The 26,189-nt window shown below is 42.8% G+C and overlaps 1 protein-coding gene across 5 annotated transcripts in view; it reads left to right on the top strand.

The window, feature by feature from the left end:
- Positions 1–26,189, top strand: part of ptprn2 (protein tyrosine phosphatase receptor type N2) — a 949,211-nt gene that overhangs the window by 853,840 nt on the left and 69,182 nt on the right. For all 5 annotated transcript variants that reach the window (XM_048556814.2, XM_059639614.1, XM_048556833.2 and 2 more), the window contains one exon: positions 16,966–17,113. In XM_048556814.2, coding sequence (XP_048412771.1) covers positions 16,966–17,113 — 148 coding nt within the window. The remainder of the gene's footprint in view (positions 1–16,965; positions 17,114–26,189) is intronic.

The following is a 26,189-nucleotide window of genomic DNA, read 5'->3' on the forward strand; positions in this document are numbered from 1 at the left end:
CAGAAATCAAACCTGACTGAAGGAAGTTACACCTACCTGTGTGAGCTATTGATGTAAAAATTTCCACCCACCCCTAATTCTATCCTTATGAAGTGCTTGGTTCCAGTTTTGGAGACACAACTTCCAGCTTCAACAACCACCTCCCCACCCCCCTCCCCCTGCCCAGAGGTACTTCCATAGAGATGGAGAGCCTCTCTGTCAATGCAAATTTAGGCTCCAGAACTTAGTTGCAACTCTACTGAGGTCTGTCCAGGGTAAAGTAGCATGGAGAGCAAAGATGATTTGTCAGGGGTGCATGAGTTGGCATATGTGCTATAAATGGCCATTAAGCTTGGCATGTAGGCTGTGAGGGACCAAGGGAGGGGGATATGGGGCAAAAGGTAGGTATGGATGTGAAATAGGGAGTGGATGAACTTCTACATATGCATCTGCCTCCATGGACTATGAATGTGCAAACTGCAACCTACTCCCATTCCCCCACTGGGCAGTGCTGGATGCAGGAGAGGAATATCTGGAAGTGGACCTCCAATGCCATTTTGGCTAAGCCAGAAACCCTCTGTCCTCATAGCTGTTCAGGTTATACCTCAGGAAATTCAAGTCTTAGGCCTGAAGAGCCCCAGTCTCCTCATAACTCAGCCCACCATCACTTGGCAGGAGGTTTGTGACTTATCAGCACCGTCTCATCATTCAGTACTTGAATTAATCCTTTCTCTTTGTGTCTACAAGGAACACTCAAGGTGCAGTCCTATCAGACACTGTATGGTTTGGCTAAAGTCCCATTCCACAGCTGTTTCCCATAGACTGGCAGTTCATTTCCTTCTCTGCTTTGTGTTGAAGTCATTATTGAATTTTCCAGACAATGTATTCCAATTCAAAATAGTAGCCTTGAATCCAAGCGACCTAAGTAAGCAAACATGAAGTATGGCATTTTGGAAAGGCAAATCAGGGTAGGACTTATACACTTAATGCTAGGTTCCTGGGGAGTTGCTGAACAAAGAGATTTTGGGGTGCAGGTGCATAGTTCCTTGACAGTGGAACAAAAGTAAAAGTTGCTGGAAAAGCTCAGCAGGTCTGGCAGCATCTGTGAAGAAACATCAAAGTTAACGTTTCAGGGTCTGGTGACCCTTCCTCAGAGCAGTGGACAAGTTGGACCAAAGGGTCCATTTTCATGCTGTCTATCTTAATGACTCAATGACTCTAAATAAATGAGAAACAGAACTTGCAACACCAATCCCTGGGTCAATCCCTCTGTGCTTCCCACATCCCTGGGATATCTTGCCTAATTGGCACTTGTTATTGTTGACCCATCAGCTTTAAATTATGGCTTACCATCTAGCTTCTGTCAAGGTACTTTTGGAAACCTAGATACATGACATTGTCAGGTTTCTAATTGTCCATTTGTGCTGTCACTTCCTCAGACATCAAGGAGGTTGATCATTGTAGGCTTCTCCCTTTCTAAATCCATATTGACTGCTGTCGACTAGTTTCTAGTTACTCCAAAGTGTACTTCTGTCACTACTTCACTATTTACTTGGAATAATACCCTGAATCTATTTCATTAGAATCTCCTAAGGACATACAGTCCATTTTTTTTTGAGACTGCACAGTGAGATGATGGGATTGCTTGCAAGGTGCTTGGACCCTGAGAACGATATTATCTTTGGGGACATTGTAGCTCAACCCACACCAACCAGACAAGTCAGAAGGTAGAAGCCAGATTAAAGTCAGTGTTTCTTATCAGGGCCTTCTGAGTCAGGTTCATTCGCCAAAAAGTGTTTTATCACAGAAACAACACGGACACAAAAGATTGTGAGAAAGAGAGAGGTCTCCAACACTTGGCTGCAGCCAGAGGGTCAGAAGCTGTACCTTCATTATCAGCCTACTGTGTAAGAGACTTTGGTGCTTCGTATTGACTGTTGCATTCCTATAAGGTTCTCCCCCATTGACTGGACATTAGGAAGAATGAGGCTGCCATGGATCATGTAGGGACCCTTAGAGTGCTTTGTGGTCACCAACCTTTGAGAGGTTGGAGCTGGGTGGGCCTGACCATGCTTTGCATGACCAGGCAGGGCAAAATGGCCAAGCTGACTTTGGTGTGCCAGGGTGTGTGTTGGTTGAGCGAGTTGCTAGGACTCATACATGATGTCATCCTTTGAGAGGACAACCTGTACTGTTCTCATTGCACAGACTATAGCTCAGCTCTCCCATTGATGCACAGGAGAGCATACTGGGGCTCTGGCTGTAGCCCTTGTTAATTTTAGCCTCACCAGATGAGAGGTTTTGCTTGAGCCCAGAGCGTGTACAGCCCAATTGTGAGTATCACAAACATTTAGAAGCTAAATTATTACATTTAATACAGGGTAAACAATTTTTAAAAATGTGTCAGATTCCATATCCCAAATACTCATTCCATAGAAAAATGTAATATTTGCTCTCCTGTTTGCTTGGTGAATAACAATATTAATGAATTCAGTCTTGAGTATACAAAGCTGAATAATGAAAGCATGCTTCACAGCTTATAATGTGCTAGGTTGTGGCATAAATTGAGCGTGGGCAGAGTGAAACACAAAAACAAGGACAATGTTATTGACTTTTAATTTTTAGTGGTCTTTTTAAGTGAACAGCGTGCTCCTTGTTAATTATGTGAATGAATGCTTGATGTAATCCTAATTATATTTTTAGTCTTTCTTGGCACATGGACATCACATAAGCATGCATTGCACATCCCTAGTCACTGTAGCAACAGTGGCGGTAAACCAACTTCTTGAACCACTGCAGTCCACGTGGTGTGGCTACACTGACAGGGTTATTAGGAAGGGAGATCCAGAATTTTCACCCAGCTCATGCTCCTTAATTTGAATAGGGAGCATGCAAGAGCACTTTGGGATATGTTTTGAGAGCTGTCATTTGCTGCGCACTACAAATTGTGATTGCTTAATGTTTATTCTGAGGCCGATAAATGATTACCACGCCATACCTGAATTGCCTTTTCTTGTTTACATACGATATATCTGCTTATAGCTGGTACCAAGACTAACGCTAGAAAAATTGCATGTGACATTTTTAATAAAAAATTGCAGTGAGGTCTTGCAAGCCATGGTAATGTAGCTTCTCTCAAGTTCTGTTGGGAATTCTAAAAAAAGAAATTGCAATGGGCCTTTTTGCATCATTGAAAGAGGCAAAATGATCATCATTTTAAGTACTATTTAAGTTCATTGAAGAAACATACGAGAGAGCCGGTTGCAGTGCTGTTCGTTTCTTTTTCTTTCATCATGGAATGTCGTTCGTGAGTTTTTGTTTTTCAGGTTTGGAATGTTGGATTCACTAAAGTTAATGTTGGCAATTGAAGGACAGGTTTAGGATCAACACAGAGAAGGTGGTCAGCAACCGTATGTAGTTGCCGCAAAAAGAAACAGGCCTGGCCGAATGGACAATAGATGCTCTGAAATAAAAAGTTGACTTGCCACTCTTAGGAATAACATACCAGAGCATTTTGCATCATTTCACACTGCTGACAAGATAAATGTGAAATTATGTTACGGTTTCCAGTGAAGCTAACTTGCACTTGCATTGTGGGGGTGGGGACAGTGCATGTTGCTAGGGGAACAGAGTGGGAGTGGGACAGCGCGCCGTTGCTAGGGGTAGAGTTTGGCAGTAGGACCAAATGCTAGGCCGTTGTTAGGGGCACAGTGTTGGAAGAGGAACCACAGTGCGTTGCGAGAGAAGAGAGTGCACGTGGGGTCACAGGTCGTTGTGAAAGGAAGGGACAGTTTCCAAGATAGTGTCAGTGGGGCTGAGCAGAGGAACATTGCTTCAGCGGTACTGGGGATAAGGGTGGTGGTGGAAATAGAGGTCCGGCCCTGGACTCATGGGGCAGCGGCCAGTCAGCCACAGCAACAGTGGCTGTGTTGGTGGGCCTGGTGCAGGTTGCGTGGCAGCGAGGGGGCAGTTAGCCCCAGGCCAATGGCAAGATGGAGGAACCCATGGAGAGCTGATGGAGGCAGTAAGGGCAATGATTGTTGTGAGCCGTAACAAGCAGGAAATGTGTAGATGTGCTCTTTTGCTTTATTTTTTGGCTTTGTCTTCTGTGTCATGCTGTATTTTCTGTGTTTCAAGATGGCACCAGTCAGTGGCGACACTGAACAACATTTTTCACTGCATTTGTAATTTATGTGACAATAAGTAAATGTAATCTAATCCAATCCTATCTAATTGAAAGTGGCAGTGATCCATGGATCTCACACATTAGGCTTAGAGGTGTTCTCCAGGAGCCTTGGGAGTTAACACTATTAGGGACTTGGAGCAGACGCCTCTCGCCACTATATTTCACCCCTTGTGCCTGCAGTACTTGCACTTCCTCCTTCTCCGAAGTGATAGTGAATGGGGGCTGGGGTGTGGCCTTTACAATCACATTATTCTTCTGCATGTGTTAATGTAGGTGGGAAGAGCTATTAAAAGAAGCACCGAGGGTACAAAGAATGTACTAAAAGCTACAAGACTTTCAAGATTTAGGGATTGCTTCCTTGGATAGGAAAATTGCAAATGTTTGACCGCTATTCAAGAAAGGCCAGGACAAAAGAAAGATAAATACTAACCAGGCAGCTAGCATGAATTGTGGAACGAGTTACAGCAATCTGTCTTCAGAGACAAGAGACCTAAATTTTGGCTCCTGGGTCAGGATCTCAGGGTCGGGATAATTCCTGGCACCTCATTTCTGAAGAAGGGTCCTGACCTGAAACGTCAACTTCCCTGCTCCACTGATGCTGTCTGGCCTGCTGTGTTCCTCCAGCTCCACGCTGTGTTATCTCTGACTCCAGCGTCAGCAGCTCTTACTATCTCACCTTCAGGCTAGGCACTTTACAGAGTTCTGGATTTAATACTGAGTTCAAATTGTGAACCACCTCCCATTTCTCCCCTTTTTCATAGCTTTACTTATTGCTTCTCTGTCACCATGTCTTCTCTCCCCTGCCCCCACCCCGTGGGACCATCAATTTTTTTTAAGTCTGGCCGCCAGGCACACCATTGTTCTTCCAATCTCACATTTTGATCACTTGATCTTTTTGTTCCTTCTTTCATTCACGGGATGAGGGGGTTGCTGGTTGGGCAGCATTTGTTGCCCAGCCCTAATTGCCCAGAGGGCAGTTAAGAGCCAACCACATTGCTGTGGGTCTGGAGTCACATGTGGGCCAGACCAGGTAAGAATAGTAGTTTCCTTCCCTACAGGACATTGGTGAACCAGATGAGTTTTTCCAACAATCGGCAACAGATTCACTGTCATCATTAGATCCCCCTGAACTACCAACATCCTTTCTCACCCAGCACTCCAATGTCCCCAACCCAACTATTGCATAAATATTGCCCCCTCCACAGCTCTGATGAAGAGTCATCTAGACTCGAAACATTAGCTTGTTGTTGCTTCATTGCTGCCTGACCTGCTATGATCTCCAGCATTTGTTGTTTTCAGTTCACATTCCAGCACCTGCAGTAATTTGCTCCTACTCAGAATCTAACATGGACAGACCTCATGCTCCATACTAAAATTAAATGAAGCTCTTCAGGATTTATTGGTGACTTTACGGGTCTTATGTTTATCCATTCAAAACCTATTCAGATCGGCAGAGTTAAAATTTGACACCCACTATTAACAAAAAAAATTCTCATTGACAAAAGCACATACCCCACATTTAACTTACATTAATCGCTTACAGAAATAAGCAGTGTAATTCATGGTTCTATTTCAAAGGTTTTATGACCATTTGGGACTGTCATTCAAACTGAACTGACAGGCACCACACTATGACACCGAAAGTCTGTAAAATCAGTAATGCAATGCCAATCCCCTGGTGAAAACCTCAGGCTTACATTGAAACAGTGAAATAGCAAGTGCTGATTTTGTTTTAACAATCTGGACAGCTCTTTCAAATGTTAAAAGGATGGAAATTTTAAATACTTTGAGATCTTGATCACTCATTTGATGGCTCTATTTACAGTTCACTTTGACAACTGTGATGATATTCGCTTTTGACAATTCTAATGTGTTTATGTACTTCATGCATTTATTCGTGTCTTCTGGTTTTAAAATGGATCAGTCATGTTTTGGACATCACGCTAGTGAAAATCCAGTCAGTCTGTGTCTCCCTGAATGATGGACGAATCCATTTGCACCCATCCCTATTTCCAATACATGTTTGAGGGACAGACTTTCTGATTCAGGTTTCCACTGCCGTTTTTGTAATTATGGAAAAAGTTTGCATCCTTACAGCAATTCAGGCCAGAGAGTCTGAAGACTTGGACAAGTGCTGGTTGATCATGGGCATCGTGGATTTGTGATGTGGTGGTCATTTCTGGTGAACCTAACCAAATTGCTTTCCGGGACTCTCTTGCATATTTAGATCAGACAGTGCCAATGGATGTTGTGATTATGGATTTATAGATGGCAATTAATATGGTTTTGCACAAAAGCGTCTTAGCAAAATTAAGATTAGTAATAACTTTGTGACGTTAGTCTGTAATTGGTTGTAAAATAAGTGATAATTAGGGGAGGTGATGACCTAGTGATAATATCACTGGACTGTTAATCCAGAGACCCAGATAACGTTCTGGGCACCCAGGTTCAGATTTTGCCCATACAGATGGTGGAATTTGAATTCAATAAAAAATATCCGCATTTACGAATCTAACAATGACCATGAATCCATTGCTGATTGTCGGAAAAACCCATCTGGGCTCACTAATGTTCTTTAGGGAAGGAAACTGCCTTCCTTACCTGTGAATCCATGTGACTCCAGACCCACAGTGATGTGCTCAACTCTAAACTGCCCTCTGAATAATTAGGGATGGGCAATAAATGCTGCCTGGCTGGTGATGTCCTCATCCTGTTAACAAATTTTTAAAAAGCATAGGATTAAACTTGCATTCACCGGTTAATGGTCATGTTCCCTAAGAAGATCTGGGCTCTCACCTTTTCACCATATATATTTCAGTGAAGAAAGAGAGTTGTACAACCAAGTATACAACGAGTGTAGAAAGTTGCGAAAAGCATCAGTGAAAATACCTGTTGAAGCAAAATTGTGGGAGACAGAGTTAAATATGGGGATTAATGAGCATCATGCTTATGTCCTGAAATACATTGCTCACAGATCACCTTAACACTGCCTTCACCTAAAAATAAATTTTTTGGTATATTTGGGAGCCGCAAGGAAATCAACATAAATCCAGGAAATTCACATGCTCTTTTGAATTGAAGTGGCGTTGCGTTAACAAGCTCTAGAAAATGAGGCACAGGAAATTACGAAGCTATTATGAATGCTAACGTAATTAACTTTACATGAACTTTGAGCCAGAAAACAGGTTTCTAATATAGATAGACAATTTTAATAGTATGTGTTTCCAAGGAAATTCAAAGTGTTATGTTACACTTGAAGAAGGATCGAGTCAAATAGGCCAACTTCAGGCTTTTTCATCCAAACTTGTGTTTTCTTATTGCTGAAGGAATACAAGTTAGCCCACATCTTGGGATTTACATGGGAGTTTGAAAGTCGCTCTTTGAGATTGTTCTCCCAAATTTCGAAACTAATTATGTTGCACCAAACTTAGATTTCTTTTTCTAATGTAATATAAACTAGCATAAGATTATTATAAGTCCATAAGACATAGAAGCAGAAATTAGGCCTTTTGGCCCATCGGGTCTGCTATGCCATTAAATCATGGCTGGTAAGTTCCTCAACCCCATTCTCACGATTTCTCCCCGTAACCCTTAATCCCCTTGATAATCAAGAACCTATCTATCTCTGTCTTAAATGTACTCAATAACCTGGCCTCCACAGCCTTCTGTGGCAGTGAATTCCAAAAGTTCACCACTCTCTAGCTGAAGAAGTTTTGCCTTACCTCCATTCTAAAAGGCCTTCCCTTTACTCTAAGGATATGCCCTTGGGTCCTATTCTCTCCTACTAATGGAAACATCTTCCAAACATCCACTCTGTCCAGGCTATTCAGTGTTCTGTCATCAGCATTATTGATTTTATAAACAGGAAATGTTCTTTAAAGCATAGAAGCAGACTCTTCATCCAACTTGTCCATGCTGATCAGATATCCTGAATTAATCTAGTCCTATTTGCCAACACTTGGGCCACATCCCTTTAAACCTTTCTTATTCATGTACCCATCCTTTCACATGTTATAGTCGTACCAGCCTCCATCACCTCTACTGGCAGCTCATTCAATGCACCAACCACCCTCTGTGTGAAAATGTTGCCCCTTAGCGCCCTTTTGAATCTTTGCCCTTTCAACTTAAACCAATGCCATTTAATTCTGGGCAGCACGGTGGCTCAGTGGTTAGCACTGCAGCCTCACAGGGCCAGGGACCCGGGTTCGATTCCAGCCTCGGGTAACAGCCTGTGTGGAGTTTGCACATCCTCCCCATGTCTGCGTGGGTTTGCTCCGGTTTCCTCCCACAATCCAAAGATGTGCAAGCTAGGTAGGTCGGCCATGCTAAATTGCCCGTAGTGTTCAGGGGCGTGTGGGTTATAAGGGGATGTCTGGGTGGGATGCGCCAAGGGGCGGGTGTGGACTTGTTGGGCCAAAGGGCCTGTTTCCACACTGTAGAGAATCTAATCTAATACCCTGGGAAAAAGTCCTTGGTACTCACCCTATCCATGCCCCTCATGATTTTATAAATCCTCTATAAGGTCACTCCTCAGCCTCTAAGGCTGTAGGGAAAATTGCCCCCGCCTATTCAGCGTCTACCTGTAGCTCAAACCCTCCAACCCTGGCAACATCCTTGTAAATCTCTTCTGCACTCTTTCAAGTTTAACATCTTTCCTGTAGCAGGAAGACCAGAACTGAACACAATATTCCAAAAGTGGAGTAACCAATATCCTGTACAGCCACAACATCAGCCCCCAACTCCTATACTCAATGCACTGACCAACAAAGGTTTTGTTTTACCGATCTGCATTTCCTCTTTCACTTGACCATCACCTGTTTGTCCTTGAGAGATAGTAGGAACTGCCGATGCTGGAGAATCCAAGATAACAAGGTGTAGAGCTGGATGAACACAGCAGGCCAAGCAGCATCAGAGGAGCAGGAAGGCTGAAGTTTCAGGCCTAGACCCTTCTTCTTTGTCCTTTTTCTCTTTTTAGTGTTCTCTGCCTTCCCTTTCTTAGTGGCCTCTCACTCTTATGTCCTTGGAGTTTCATATTCACTCAACATTCTCCTCCCCTCTGAACACTGTTTCTTCTGTTAATCTGTCAATGTGCTTTCTCTCACTACTTTGTCAACATTGTCTTCATTTTTTGACTTTCCTCACGCTGTGTTCTCCATTTTTCTCAGTGCCCTCCATAGCTCACCACAGTGATCATTGCAACTGTTCTCTCAACACCCTTTTCTTCCTTCCTTCTTAATACAATGTCTCAATATGTTCCTTCGTCCTTTAATGAGCACTTTCTCGGTTTCTTAGTGATCTTTTAGTTTCTGTTATAGTGGCCTTTCCATTTCCTTTCTCCATTCTTCTTGTCCATACTCGTCATTTTCTATTAAAGCCTTTTTGCCTGTGTCCATTCTGTTCTCTCTGATAATTGCTTTCCTTGTTAATGCAAAGTGCTCTCTGTCAGGGTGCTTTTTCATCTGTTAATCCTCTGTTTTGCCTGTTAATGTTCTATTTTTCCTGTTAATTGAGTTCCTTGTTAGTGCTGGTTTTCTTTCTCAGTTAATTATTGTCCTTGTTCATGTTACGTTTGTGCTCTATTTTCTCTATTAGTTGTGTTTACTGTATTAATGCCCTGCTTTCCTTGTTAGTGCCCTGCTTATTCTGTTAGCGTTTAGTTTCTCCTGTTAATGGTTTTATTTGCCAATATTAGGCTTTGTCCATTAATGCTGAGCTTTTGCTCTTCGTACTTTGTTATGCTCTACTGACACAATTTTTCTTTTTCATTACTGTCCAGCTTTTTGTCTTAGTATTGGACGTCAGATGTTATGATTCCATCTATGATGGTTTACTTTGAAAGCAATGGTATGGATGGAAAGGCCATGACTAAATTGACCAGCATAAATTTCAGGCAGTTTTTCTGGAATCTTCCACGATGTGAACCGGGCATTTGATTAGCAGAGGAAATGGTGGCATAGTCAATTGATCTTGTAACCCAGAGGCTAGGGCTAATGGTTTGGGAAAACTGGTCCAAGTCATACCATAGCAGTTTGTGGAATTTAAATTCAATAAATAAATCTGGAGTTATAAAACTAGTCTCAGCAAAGGAGTGACCATAAAGCTCTCATGGATCAAGGTAACACAAGGATCCGCACTTGGGTCCCAGCTGTTCACAAAGGATTTGTTTGAGGGAATTAAATGCAATATTTCCAGGTTAATGGATGGCATCTAACCTTGGGTGACCGTCTGTGTGGAGTTTGTGCATTCTCGCCATGCCTGCGTGGGTTTCCTCCGGGTGCTCCGGTCTCCTCCCACGGTCCAAAGATGTGCAGGTTCGGTGGTTTGGCCATTAAAATTGCCCACAGGTGGACATGAGAAATGCAGGATAATGGGGATGGGGGATGGGGCCTGGGTGGGGTGCTCTTCGCAGGGTCACTGGGCCAGTTGGCCGCTATCTCTACTGTAGGGATTGTAAAAAGCTAGGTAAGAGTGATTGCTGTGCAAAAGATGCAAAATGACTTCAGCAGGATTTGAACAAACACCATGAATGAGCAAGAACATGGCAGATAGAATATAATGGGGAAAAGTGTGAGATTATCTGCTTAAGTAAAAAGAACAGATGTACCAAACATTTCTTACATGGTAATAGACTGGAAATTGTAGATATATAAAAGGACTTAGATGTCCCTGCCAAAATGTCAATGAAGACTAATGTGCAGATGCAGGAAGCAATGAAGGAAGGCTAACAGTATGTTAGCGACTGGCAAGAGTATTTGAATACAGGAGTAGTGAAGTCTTACTTCAGTTGTACAGAATCTTGGTTAAACTGCACCCGGTGTCCTGTCTGTAGCTTTAGTTGCCATACCTTTGAAAGGATATTATTGCAAAAGAGGAAAAGCAACGAAGCGTTCACTAGATTTTTCCTGGAGTGACAGGACTGTCCTTTAAAAGGAGAATGAGGAAAACAGATCTGCATTCTCAGTATGGTTTTGAAGAATGAAGGGTTACCTCATTGTCACCTACAATATATTTAAAGGAATAGATACAGATCCTGGCTGGGGAGAAGGGATGTGGCCCATAACCAGGGACCATTTCAAACTAAGAGGGAAGCCACTGAGGCCTGAGATGAGGCATACTTTTCTACTCACTGTTCGAATGAGGTAACTAACTAGGCAATGGCCTTGTGGTATTATCATGAGCCTTATTGATCCAGAGACCCAGGTAATCTTCTGGGAATTAAGAGTTTAACCTGCAACCACAGGAAGTGCTTCACTTGCCCCCATACCTCCTCCCTCACCCCCATCCCAGGCCCAAGATGGCTTTCCACATCAAGCAGATGTTCACCTGCACATCCGCCAATGTAGTATACTGTATCCACTGTACCCATTGTGGCCTCCTCTACATGGGGGAAATCAAGCAGAGGCTTGGGGACCTCTTTGCAGAATACCTACGCTCCGTTTGCAATAAACAACTGCACCTCCCAGTCGCGAACCATTTCAACTCCCCGTCCCATTCCTTAGATGACATGTCCATCCTGGGCCTCCTGCAGTGCCACAACTATGCCACCCGAAGGTCACAGGAACAGCAACTCACATTCTGCTTGGGAACCCTGCAGCCCAATGGTATCAATATGGACTTCACAAGCTTCAAAATCTCCCCTTCCCCCACTGCATCCCAAAACCAGCCCAGCTCGTCCCTGCCTCCCTAACCTGTTCTTCCTCTCACCTATTCCCTCCTCACACCTCAAGTCGTACTCCCATTTCCTACTTACTAACCTCATCCCAACCCCTTGACCCACCTGTCCTCCCCGGACTGACCTATCCCCTCCCTACCTCCCCACCTATACTCACCTCTACTGGATCCATCTCCGCCTCTTTAACTTGTCTGCCTCCTCTCCACCGATGTTCTCCTCTATCCATGTTCGATCTGCCTCCCCCCTTTCCCTTTTTATTTCAGAACGCTCTCCCACTCCCCCGTTTCTGATGAAGGATCTAGGCCCCTAAGATGCTGCTTGGCCTACTGTGTGCATCCAGCTTCACACTTTGTTATCAAGAGTTTAATGGTGATCAGGAAACTGGTGTTGATTGTGAAGTCAAGCCTATCTGGTTGACTAATACCTCATCCCGCCTCCTTGACCTGTCTGTCTTCCCTGGACTGACCTATCCCCTCCCTACCTCCCCACCTATACTGTCCTCTTTACCTATCTTCTTTTCTCTCCATCTTCGGTCCGCCTCCCCCTCTCTCCCTATTTATTCCCGAACCCTTACCCCATCCCCCTCTCTGATGAAGGGTCTAGGCCCGAAACGTCAGCTTTTGTGCTCCTGAGATGCTGCTTGGCCTGCTGTGTTTATCCAGCTGCACACTTTATTATCTTGGATTCTCCAGCATCTGCAGTTCCCATTATCTCTATTCACACTATTGAGCCTGCTTCAATATGATCATTGCCAATCTTCCACTGCAATGACATTTTCCCACACTATCCGTGTATCTCTTTATATGGCTGGTGTTTAGAAACCTGTCAATATATGTGCTGAATAAGTGAGTTTTTTAAATGCATTCATTAGACGTGGGTATCGCAGGATGGGCCAACATTTGTAGGCCATCCCTAATTGCCCCAAAGGCAGTGAGAAGTCGCAAGCACATTGCTGTGGGTCTAGAGTCCCATGTAGGCCAGACCAGGCAAGGTTCCTTCCCTAAGAGGTATTAGTCAACCAGATAGGCTTGTCTTCACAATCAACAGCAGTTTCCTGATCACCATTGAACTCTTGATAACAAAGTGTGAAGCTGGATGCACACAGCAGGCCAAGCAGCATCTTAGGAGCCTAGACCCTTCATCGGAAACGGGGGAGGGGACAGCGTTCTGAAATAAAAAGGGAAAGGGGGGAGGCAGTTCGAACATGGATAGAGGAGAACATAGGTGGAGAGGAGACAGACAAGTTAAAGAGGCAGGGATGGAGCCAGTAGAGGTGAGTATAGGTGGGGAGGTAGGGAGGGGATAGGTCAGTCCAGGGAGGACAGGCGGGTCAAGGGGGCGGGATGAGGTTAGTAGGTAGGAAATGGGAGAGCGACTTGAGGTGGAAGGAGGGAATAGGTGAGAGGAAGAACAGGTTAGGGAGGCAGGGACGAGCTGGGCTGGTTTTGGGATGCAGTGGGGGAAGGGGACGAGCTGGGCTGGTTTTGGGATGCGGTGGGGGAGGGGAAGAGCTGGGCTGGTTGTGTGGTGCAGTGGGGGGAGGGGATGAGCTGGGCTGGTTTTGTAATGCAGTGGTGGGTGGGGATGAGCTGGGCTGGTTTTGGGATGCGGTGGGGGAAGGGGAGATTTTGAAGCTGGTGAAGTCCACATTGATACCATTGAGCTGCAGGGTTCCCAAGCGGAATATGAGTTGCTGTTCCTGCAACCTTCGGGTGGCATCATTATGGCACTGCAGGAGGCCCATGATGGACATGTCATCTAAAGAATGGGAGGGGGAGTGGAAATGGTTTGTGACTGGGAGGTGCAGTTGTTTATTGCGAACTGAGCGGAGGTGTTCTGCAAAGCGATCCCCAAGCCTCACATGCCCTGTTTGTACAAACTACTCAAGTTCAGTTGGCAAGACGAAGCTCCCAACACAAAAACGCTCTCCCTGATCAACACACTTAGTACCCATGCTCTGCTCAAAGGGCTCAAGTAAATTAGGCAGGACAGCATGCCAAAGCCAGATGCTTGCTTACCAAGAAAAGTTAAACAAACTAACTTGTATTATTCTTTCACAGGATTTAGGCATCACTACCTAGGCCAGTATTTATTACACGTCCCTAATTGTCCAGTGGGCAGTTAATTGTCAACCACTTTGCTGTGGGTCTGGAGTCAAATGTAGGCCAGACCAAGTAAGGATGGTAGTTGCCTTCCTTGAAGGACATCAGTAAACCAGATGTTCTGCCCCTGACAATTGACAACAGTTTCATAGTTATCATTACATTCTTAATTCCAGAGGGCTATCGAATTCAAACTCCATCATCTGCTGTGGCAGAATTCGAACACGTCTCCCCAGGACATTTGCTGAGTTTCTGGATAAATAGTCAAGGAATTAGACCACTGGGCCATCACCTCTGTAATTGAAGGGAAACATTAACATGAAGCCCAGAAACAGCCTTTCAGATCTGCTGAAGGACTAAATAAGGACTTTCAACTTAATAGATACACTCCAGTCTTATCAGGGAAAGGACCACCTTTATGAACAAAAGAACATTAGAGCAACAATACAAAAACAACAAATGCTGGAGAGCACAGCGGGTCAGGCAGCATCCACAGAGAGAGAGAGCAAGCTAACATTTTGAGTCTAGATAGCTCCTCATCAGGTGAAAAAGAGTTATCCAGATTTGAAACATTGGCTTGCTTTCTCTCCATGGATGCTATCTGACCTGCTATGATTGCCAGCATTCGTTGCTTTCAGTACAGAATCCAGCATCTGCAATAATTTGGTCCTATAAGAGCATCAGTGGGCCATTTGTCCCTTTGAGCCTGCTCCACTAATCCATAAGGTTGTGGCTGATCTGTTTGTGTTCTCAGCTCCACTTCCCTGTCTCCACCCCATTACCCTACACTCTCTTTTCTGACAAAAGTCTATCTAACTTTAACAAATTTAAAAGGCCGGCCTCCACTGCTCATCAGGGGAAGCGAATTCCACATTTGAACCACCCTTTTAAAAGAGAAAAAAAACCTTGTTCACAAATGCACAGGCATAAATCCACACATTTCCTCCAGAAAGTCATTTACAACTGAAGCAAATTTTACAGAAACACTTGTGGATTTTTTTTAACTCCAGATATTTTTGTTTCTATATTTCATTTTGTTGTCATGTGGGAGAGTCAATAGACAATAGGTGCAGGAGTAGGCCATTTGGCCCTTCGAGCCAGCACCACCATTCAAGTCCTAGCTCCTCAAATTTCTGATAGCGTATCACGTGCTCAAATACATAAGTTACGTTCATGCAACACACTGGGAATTGAGTCATAGAGTCATACAGCAAGAAACAGACCCTTTGATCCAACCAGCCCTTGCCAACCATATTCCCAAACTAAACTCGACCCTCCTAATTGCAGTGATAATGGGAACTGCAGATGCTGGAGAATCCAAGATAATAAAGTGTGAAGCTGGATGAACACAGCAGGCCAAGCAGCATCTCAGGAGCACAAAAGCTGACGTTTCTACCTGCACTTGGCCCATATCCCTTCAAACCTTTCCTATTCATGCACTTATCCAAATGCCTTTTAAATGTTGAAACTGTACTGGCATCCACCACTTCTTCAATGCATGCACCACTGTGTTGCGCTGAATATCTTCTTCCTCTCACCTTCAAAATATGCCCCCAGTTCTTGAAATCTCTCACCCAAAGGAAAAAGTGCTTGCCATTCACCTTACCTATGCCTCTCATGATTTTATAAACCGCTGTAAAGCCACGCTTCAACCTCCGATACTCTAGTGAAAAATGCCCCAGCTTACTCCAGCCTCTCCTTGTAACTCACACCTTCCATTCCTGGCAACGTCCTGATAAATCTTAGTCTGAACCGTCTTCAGCTTAATCATATCCTTCCTGTAACTAGGAAACCAGAACTGGACACAGAACTCCAGAAGAGGCTTCACCAACATCCTGTACAACCTCTACTGTGTTTGTTCCAAGGCTTTTCTGTTACGGTAGTAAAACAACGTCAGAATCAACTTTATTGTAGGCAGTGAAACAACAAGGTTTCAAAAAAGTGAAAAAAAACATATATTTTTACAATTTCAAACTTTATTAGTTCTTTGTGTGATAGAAAGTTTTGATTTGCAACTACTGTGAATCCTGTGTTACATGCAGTATATTTATCAACAGGCTTTTCTTTTATTGCACCTGCCATCTGCAGGAATTGTCCAGCTTGACTATGTATCTTCAACAGTTTTTTTTAATTCATTCTCTTATGGGCTCTGAGCATCACTGGCTAGGCCAGCATTTATTGCTTGATCTGAATTTCCTTTTAGAAGGCGGTGCCTTCTTGAACCACTGTAGTCCGTGTGCTGTAGATAGACCCTCAATGCCATTTGGCCGGGAGGAAGTTCCAGGATTTTGACCCAAAAAGACTCAGCGATAATTTCCATTTAAATTAATGACAGGGATTCAGTATTCTGAAAAGCTGTCTTTTGACTTCAAGGAAGATTTTCAGCAAAAAAAAATTTGAACAACTCAGAGACTTTGTATTGAATTGAATGGCTTGTTGTCTTTGCTGGAAGCCAATCAAACCAGAGCCACTGACTTAGTGACACTTGCATCAGAATGAGCTTCCTTTATGACAGAAAATAGGTTAACATTGTACACAGCAAAGAACCAACACCAAAGTAAAATTGAAGTGAAAAAAATCTTATCCTTTGACACATGTAGTCTTTTCAAAGTAAATGTCAGTGAATCCCATGAACTTTGGGGAAAAGAAAATCTTCTTGGGTCCAATGGAAATTCTTTTAGATGAATGCTGAAGCTGAAATTGCAAAGAGAGAATTTCAAGGTTGTCATGTTAAGCTCTCACACAAAGCTCTTCATGATAACATTTAAGGCAGTGTGTTTTAGAATAAATCCTGCTGGCTCCAATAGAAAAACACCAACTTTTTTCAATAAGCCCTGCAGAAAGTCACTGCAACTGGGAAAAATCCCACACAAATTATGAAAAAGGTTGGGAAATAAATTGTATAAGATGTTGTGTGGTGCCATTGTTCATTCATCTCAAATGTGTTTTACAGTATAACTGTGATACATTGAAACCGATGGAATTGCGCTTGAAGTTTCATGTTTGCATTCTCTACTGTATTTTAGTCTTATATGGAGGACCATCTGAGGAACAAGAACCGACTGGAGAAAGAATGGGAAGCGCTGGCTGCCTACCAGGCTGAACCAAACACCAGCAGCATTGCAGAGAGGGAGGAGAATGAAAAGAAGAACAGATCTCAGCTGGTTGTGCCATGTACGTTCATCTGTTTCATTCTAACGCAACATCGTGGCAGGAAGATTTATTTTTTTGAATATTAGTAGCTAAATTTGTAAACACAGAAGAGAAAGGACGTGATAATGAGCAAACACAGGAAGGTTTCCTTGAATAGTTGTTCCAAACATTGCAAAGTATCACAGAGTTACAAAGGATAGGATTCTTGGCAGCGTGGAGGAACAGAGGGATCTTGGTGTGCAGATACATAGATCCCTTAAAATGGCCACCCAAGTGGACAGGGTTGTTAAGAAAGCATATGGTGTTTTGGCTTTCATTAACAGGGGGATTGAGTTTAAGAGTCGTGAGATCTTGTTGCAGCTCTATAAAACTTTGGTTAGACCGCACTTGGAATACTGCGTCCAGTTCTGGGCGCCCTATTATAGGAAAGATGTGGATGCTTTGGAGAGGGTTCAGAGGAGGTTTACCAGGATGCTGCCTGGACTGAAGGGCTTATCTTATGAAGAGAGGTTGACTGAGCTCGGTCTCTTTTCATTGGAGAAAAGGAGGAGGAGAGGGGACCTAATTGAGGTATACAAGATAATGAGAGGCATAGATAGAGTTGATAGCCAGGGACTATTTCCCAGGGCAGAAATGGCTAGCACGAGGGGTCATAGTTTTAAGCTGGTTGGTGGAAAGTATAGAGGGGATGTCAGAGGCAGGTTCTTTACGCAGAGAGTTGTGAGAGCATGGAATGCGTTGCCAGCAGCAGTTGTGGAAGCAAGGTCATTGGGGTCATTTAAGAGACTGCTGGACATGTATATGGTCACAGAAATTTGAGGGTGCATACATGAGGATCAATGGTCGGCACAACATTGTGGGCTGAAGGGCCTGTTCTGTGCTGTACTGTTCTATGTTCTATCTATGTTCTATGCCTTATATTAAACAGAGATAGCAGGTACTGCTGATGCTGGAGAATCTGAGATAACAAGGTGTAGAGCTGGATGAACACAGCAGGCCAAGCAGCATCAGAGGAGCAAGAAAACTGACATTTCGGGTCCAGACCCAGCTTTCCTGCTCCTCTGATGCTGCTTGGCCTGCTGTGTTCATCCAGCTCTACATCTTGTTATCGCTTATATTAAACATCACTCTTCTGTTTTTTTTAGCCCACCCTTTCTACTTCCCTCTAATATCCAGTTCACTGCATTGAAAAGCTTCAAGACCCTCCCTTTTGCCTTTCTCTACCATCCTCACCCCTTAGTTCCTTTGCATTGTGTCCAACATGTTCTTTTACTTCTATCTACATGTAAAAGAGCATTAGGACATAGAACATTGAACATAGAATTGAACATCACGGGAAATGGGCCCTTCAGCCCACAATGTTGTGCCAGACATGATGCCAAATGAAACAAATCCCTTCTGACTGTCTTTGGTCCATACCCCTTCATTCCTTGCATATTCATGTCCCTTTCTGAAAGTCCCTTAAATGCCCCCATCATATCTGCCTCCACCACTACCCCTGACAGTGCATTCAAGACTCTTACCACTATCTGTTTAAAAGACTTGTCCCTCACATCTCCTTCCAACTTTCCCCCTCTCACTTTAAGTGCATGCCCCTAGTATTCAACTCTGGAAAAATGATTCAGGCTGTCAATGCTAACTATGCATCTCATAATTTTATAGACTTCTTTGAAGTCTCCCCTCAGCCTGTGGCATTCCAGAGAAAACAACCTGAGTGCTTCTAGCCTCTCCTTATAGCTCATGCCCTCTAATCCAGGCAGCATCCTTGTAAACCTCTTTGCACCCTCTCCAAAGTCTCCATATCCTTCCTGTAATGTGGTGACCAGAATTGAACATAATGTTCTAAATGTGGCCTAACCAAAATCTTATAAAGCTACAACATGACATCTTGATGCTTGTACTCAATCCCTGACCAATGCAGGCAAGCATGCCATTCGCCTTCTTTGCCATCCTGTCTACTTGTGTGACTTGAACCCCAAGATCCTTCTGTACATCGATGCTGCTCAGGATCCTGCTGTTAACTGTACACTTTTCCTTAATATTTGATCCCTCAAAGTGCAGCACCGCACATTTACCCAGATTAAATTCCGTCTGCCATTTCTTCACCCATATCTGCAACTGATCTACAGCCCACTGTATCCTTTGACAACCTTCTACACAATCGACAATTCCACATCTGTATCATATTATTATAGAACATAGAACATAGAACATTACAGGACAGTACAGGCCCTTCAGCCCTCGATGTTGTGCTGACCTGTCATAACGATCTGAAGCCCATCCAACCTACACTATTCCATGTACGTCCATATGCTTATCCAGTGACGACTTAAATGTACCTAAAGTTGGCGAATCTACTACCGTTGCATAAGTTACGTTCATGCAACACACTGGGAATTGAGTCATACTACCGTTACAGGCAAAGCATTCCATTCCCTTACTACTCTCTAAGTAAAGAAACCACCTCTGACATCTGTTCTATATCTTTCACCCCTCAGTTTAAAGCTATGCCCCCTCGTGCTCGCCGTCACCATCCTAGGAAAAAGGCTTTCCCTATCCACCCTATCTAACCCTCTGATTATCTTATATGTTTCAATTAAGTCACCTCTCAACCTTCTTCTCTCTAATGAAATCAGCCTCAAGTCCCTCAGCCTTTCCTCGTAAGACCTTCCCTCCATACCAGGCAACATCCGTGTAAATCTCCTCTGCACCCTTTCCAAAGCTTCCACATCCTTCTTATACTGCAGTGACCGGAACTGTACGCAATACTCCAAGTGCGGTCGCACCAGAGTTTTGTACAGCTGCAGCATAACTTCCTGACCCATCCAGCTACATTTCCATCCAAGTCATTTATATTTATCACCAACAGCAGAGGTCCCAGTACGGGTCCCTATGGAACATCACTAGTCAAGGACCTCCAACCTGATAAAACACCCTTCCACCAATACCCTCTGTCTTCTATGGGCAAGCCAATTCTGAATCCACACAACCAAATGACCATGGATCCCACGCACCTTAATCCTCCCACGAGGACCTTGTTGATCATACGCAATGATTATATGATGTAAATGTTAAAATGTTCTAACATTGAAGATCTTCATACATTGCATTTGATGCTAAGATCATTTGACATCGGGGCAGAAGAAGGCTATTCAGCCCATTCAGTCTGCTCTCCACATCTAACCTTATAGCCCACTAGGCATCTTGTATATCTCAAGAAAGTCACCTATCATTCTTCTAAATTCCAATGTGTACAGGCACAACCTATTTAACTTTTCCTTGTAAGACAGGCCATTGATACTCATAATTAGTATAGTGAACTTTCTCAACTGACATTCCTTATATCTTTCCTTGGTAAAGGACACCAAAACTGTTCAAAATATTCTAGGTATTGTTTGTCTAGTGATTTATATAGTTCTAACAAGCTTCCCTACTTTTAAACTCCATTGCCTTTGTAATAAAGGCCAACTTTTTTTGCCTTCCAATTTGCCTCCATCTTACCTACTGAACTTAGATACTAGCTTTTTGCACTTTATGCACAAGGACCTCAAAATCTCCCCGTGCTGCATATTTTTGCAACTATTCTTGATGTAATTGTTAGAAATTGCCTCTGTTCTTCCTGCCAAAGTGCATAACGACAGATTTTCCCACATTATATTCCATCTGCTATGTTTTTCAACACTCAGCCTCAGTCTCTGTGTGGACGCTTAATGTTATCCTCACAGCTTGCCTTCCCATCTATTTTTGTGTCATCCATAAATTGGCTTTAGAACATTCATTTTCCTCATTTGAGTCATTAATTTATCTCTGATTCCTGTGGCATTCCACTTGTTACACGTTGCCATCTTTTATTCCAACTGTCTACCTTCTATTTGTTAGCAAATCCTGTATCCATACCACCCCAACACCATGCACTCTCACATATGGCATTATGTTAAATCTTTTGGAAGACATACTAGCCCTGGAGCGTGTCCAGCGGAGATTCACACGGATGATCGCTGGAATGGTAGGTTTAACATATGATGAACAGCTAAGGATCCTGGGATTGTACTCATTAGAATTTAGAAGGTTGAGGGGAGATCTAATAGAAACTTACAAGATAATGTATAGCTTAGAAGGGGTGGACGCTGGGAAGTTGTTTCCGTTAGCCGGGGAGACTAGGACCCATGGGCACAGCCTTAAAATTAGAGGGGGTAAATTTAAAACTGAAATGAGACGACATTTCTTCAGCCAGAGAGTGGTGGGCTTGTGGAATTGCCACAGAGTGCAGTGGAGGCCAGGACGTTGGATGCTTTCAAGGCAGAGATCGACAAATTCTTGATCTTGGAAGGAATCAAGGGCTACAGGGAGAGTACAGGGAAGTGGTGTTGAAATGCCCATCAGCCATGATTTAAATGGCGGAGTGGACTTGATGGGCCGAATGGCCTTACTTCCACTCTTATGTCTTATGGTCTTATGTATTACAGCTACTAGTTCCCTTTTATCTACCTTGCTGGTTACCTCCTCAAAGAACTGTGAAGAATTTGTCAGGAATGATTTCATCTTCATGAAGCCAAACTTCATTTGATTACGTTATGTATCTCCAAATGCTCTGCTATTACAATCTTTATAATAGACTCTAACATTTTTCCAATGTTAACTGGCCTGCAGTTACCTGTTTCTTCTCTGCCTCCCTCTTGGAATATTTGTATTATATTGGAGGTTTTCTAATCACCTGGGACCTGTCTAGAATCTAGGGATTCTTGGAAGATTATTCACTAAATCGTAGCTACTCTCTTTAATTTCCAAGGATGCAACCCATGAGATTCAGGGGGGCTTTAGCCTTGTCAGTTTCTCTAATATATATCCTCTAGTGTTAGTTATTATGTTTATTTCCACTCACCGCCCCCTCACTTTTTCACTCAGTTTAATATTTTTGGAATGCTATTAATGTCCTCTACCTTGAAGACTGATGCAAAGTATTTATTCTAATCTTCTGCCATTTCCTGGTTCCTCATTATTAGTTCCCAGCCTCATTATCTAAGAGGCCTAGGGTCACATTGGCCTGCCTCTTCCTTTTTACATCTAATAAAGCTCTTAGTGTCCATTTTTATATTACTACCTTGTTTATTTTACTTGCTAAGCCTCACTCTATGCCCTCCCTTTTTTTTGATCATCTTTTGTTGGCTTTGAAAACTTTCACAATCCTCTGGTTAACTACTAACTTTTGCCACATGGCATGATTTGTTGCTTTCAATTTGATACCATCCTTAACTTACTTGGCTAACCATAGTCAATTTATCCCCTTCCTAAAATCCTTCTTCCTCATCGGAGTACATGTTAGTTGTGAGTCATGTACTATTTTCTTAAATGTCTGTCATTGTTAATCAACTATCTTATTTGCTAATTTCTTTTCCCAGTCCACTCCAGCCAACTCTCCCCTCATTCCTTTATACTTGTCTGTATTTAAGTTTTGCACAGTTCTTTCCAACACAAATTTCCCACTCTCAAACTGAATAGCATATTCTACCATGTTGTGGTCACTATTTCCTGTGGGCTAACGTGTTACATTTGCCTCATCACCAATTCCAGATCCCTGGTTAGATCCATAACATATTGTTCTGGGAAATTGACCTGAATGTACCCTATAATTTCTAACTCGTGGTTATCTCTGATAATTTGATTTTCCCAATCTCGTTGAAGATTAAATCATCCATGATTAATGTGCTGCCTTTGTTACATGCCCTCACTTTCTTTTCTGTGTCCTACAGTATAGCTGCTGTAAGGGGCATGTAGACTACTCCTGCCAGTGTTTTCTTCACTTTGTTATTTCTTGTCCCCATTCATCTGGAATCTGCTTATTTCAATATAAGATCATTTGAATTGAACCTATTTTTTGCACTGCTGTCACTGTTGTGGGTACAAATAACAACCCTGAAACTGCATCCATGGTTCTTTCGGTTTTTAACCCAGAAATAATTGTGCGTTAGGAATTGAAAGGGAGGGAGAAACATCGCAACTACAATCACCGGGGAAAGTATACGGAGAAAACTGCTTGAACTAAAATCTGACATTCCCCCAGGCCCTGAAGGACTTCACCCTAGAGTCTTAAAAGAAGTGACTGCTGGAATAACCGATGCATTGGTTTTAATTTGCCAAAGTTTTTCAGATTCTGGAAAGATTCCAAAGGATTAGAAAAAACAAAAGTAACCACTGTTTCAAGAAAGGGGGGAGTCAGAGGGCAGGAAACTGCTGAGAGCTTAACATCTGTCATAGGGAAAATGCTGGAATCTATCATCTAGGAGGATTTAGTAGGTATGCAAGAAAATCTATTGTAGTCTGGCAGACTCAACATTTATGAAAAGGAAATCATGCTTCGCTAATTTACATGAGTTCTTTGAGGAAGTAACATTGGTAAAAGGGAAACCATGGATTTGCTGTATTTCAATTTGCAAAATGCATTTAATAAGATGCCACATTAAAGTTGTACAAATGACGTAGAGGGTGACATGTTGCATGGATCAAAGACTATGTAGCTGATAGGAAATAGAGGGTAGGCATAAATGAATCATTTTTAGCTTGGCACAATGTGATGAGGAATCATTGCTGACACCACAACTATATACAATTTAACTGAAAGACTTACATGAAGGAACCAAATGCCTGGCTGCTAAATTTGCTGATGACAAAAGCTAGATAGTGAAGTCAGTTGTAAAGAGAGTTGTGAAGAGGACATAAGTTGAACTGGATATTTAAGAAAGGATGTATTTGTGTTAGAAATAGTTCAGAGAAGGTTCACACAACTGATACCTGGGATGAGGGGTTGTCTTATGACAAAAGGTAGGGAAAGCTGAACCTGGATGTATTGGCACACAGAAGAATGAGAGATGATCTTAATGAAATGTTGAAGTGGCCTCCCATATAAAGACAGAAATGAAAAATAATTGTTCTGTCAGAAGGTTATTAGTTTGCCGAATTCTCTTCCCCAGAAAGCAGTGGAGACAAACAGATAGCTTCTTGGCTAACAAGGAAATAAAAGTTATTGAAGGCAGACAGGTAAGTTGAGGCCACGATCAGATCAGCCCTACATGGTAGAACAGGCACCATGACCCGAATGGCCTCTTCTCAATTCACGTACTTTTATGTTAATTTCTGGGGTTTAACTGATTGTTAAAAATGAAATCCCATGAATTCATTTAATTTCATTTCTTGACTTCAGGCACCCTCCCTGAGTTTCCTTACAGTAATTAGTGTTAGCTGCAAACCAACCCTGAGGCCAATGCCAGAGAGTCTTTGTAGTTATCTGCTGGGAGGTGTGCCTGGCATGGAATGATTGCTTCACCATTTCCCCTTAGGAATGTGCCTGTCCTCCACTTGGTGCCTCCACAAGAGATCATATGACATTTCATGGAGCATTATTACATCTAACATAGTGCGACAGTAATGAGGTGCAACATGGGAGCGGTTTCAAAAAAAAGAGAAAAAACAAAAAGACTGCAGATGCTGTAAATCAGGAAGAAAAACAAAGTTGCTGGAAAAGCTCAGCAGGTCTGGCAGCATCTGTGAAGAAGAAGATAGAGTTAACGTTTCAGGTCTGGTGACTGTTCCTCAGAACTGTGTTTAAAAAAAAAGTGTTGCTTATTTATAGCATCTTTCATGTCCTTAGGACTTCCCAAAGCACCTTACAGACAATTAAGTACTTTTGAAGTGTGCTAACTGCTGGAATATAGGAAATGCAGCAGCCAAATTGTATATAGCAAAAGCTTACAAATAGCAACATTGCAATGACCAGATAATCTGATTTTAGTGTTGGTGGTTGGTGGTTAAATATTGGCCTAGGTACTGGGGAGAACTTGGTGCTATCCTTTCTTTAGTGCAGTAGGATCTTTTACATCTACCTGAGAGCTCAGACAGCGCCTCAGGTCAATGTCACATCCTAAAAATAGGCACCACGACAGTGCAGTACTCCCTCATTTGAGTGCCATCATTCCCTGGAATAATTGCCTCTCCACTCTCAATTCTTCAGTTGCATTCAAAATAAATTAACTTAAACATTAAGACCATTCTGAAAAGGAGGAAAGGCTCCAAAGGGATTTTCTTTCAAATGCAATTTCTCGTTGAAGCCTAGAGTCAAATCTATACTTATTGGAAGTGATGGTATTAATGTTTTAGGCATAGCACACTTGCAATAAGGAAGCAGTTATTCTGTGCATACCAGGAGGCCTATGCATATCAGTAAAGAGTAGCAATACTATTTTCCAACTGGTCATCCTTTTCTCTATGTTTTGCAGTTGAATGTCCCAGTACTGTTTTAGTATGAAACAAACTCTTTAAACTGATATGTTATTAACATGGCATTCCTTGCAATCAATTAACACTGCATTTAATCAAAGTTATTTCAGTCACTGGAATTCTTCTTTATTCCACTTCCACAGCCAAGAGCAGTAAAGCTCCTCTCTTCTGCCTGAGATTGTGGTGTCCATGATTACTTGGGAAGTGAAGCAGCTGCAGTTTGTCCAAGTAAATTGAAAGGAATTTACATTAATATTAAACACAATTACATGTCACCCAGTGCAGTGCACAACTTGTTCAGATCACTTATGGTCAAGAGTTGGGTTCACTCTCTTCAACAGAGAGGCTTGCACGGTTTGCCAATGCTTGCAGCCTAAAGTTCCCGAGTTAGTGGTATCAGGATCACATTATGCCACGATGATAATTTCTCCACAGAGAGCCTGGATTCCTGCATTGAAAGCAAAGAATTGACATTAATTGCAAGCCACGACTTTGTTGTCACGAAAGACACCCCGAGGCAGTCCCTCTGAAATATATTGGTCATTCCGATTGGTAGAAAGTTAAGTGATGGATTCATGGATTGAGAGTTTTAATTGCATTTTTTGGGGATGAGTGGTGCATGCAAAATGGAGGAGAGGCCCTGAAGAAAGAAATAACCCAGTGGGGGGATTTGTGAGGCAGCAACATCAATAATTTTGGTGATGCCACGAGGTATACTCCAACTAACCACTCGGGAATAATGCCAAACACACCTCAGCTGGACCTCTTCCATGTCTCCCCACATTCCCCTATGGAGTTGGGTTGAATATAAACAATGTACACTCTC

The sequence above is a fragment of the Stegostoma tigrinum genome, chromosome 2, assembly GCF_030684315.1.
Source record: "Stegostoma tigrinum isolate sSteTig4 chromosome 2, sSteTig4.hap1, whole genome shotgun sequence".
Lineage (NCBI taxonomy): Eukaryota > Metazoa > Chordata > Chondrichthyes > Orectolobiformes > Stegostomatidae > Stegostoma > Stegostoma tigrinum.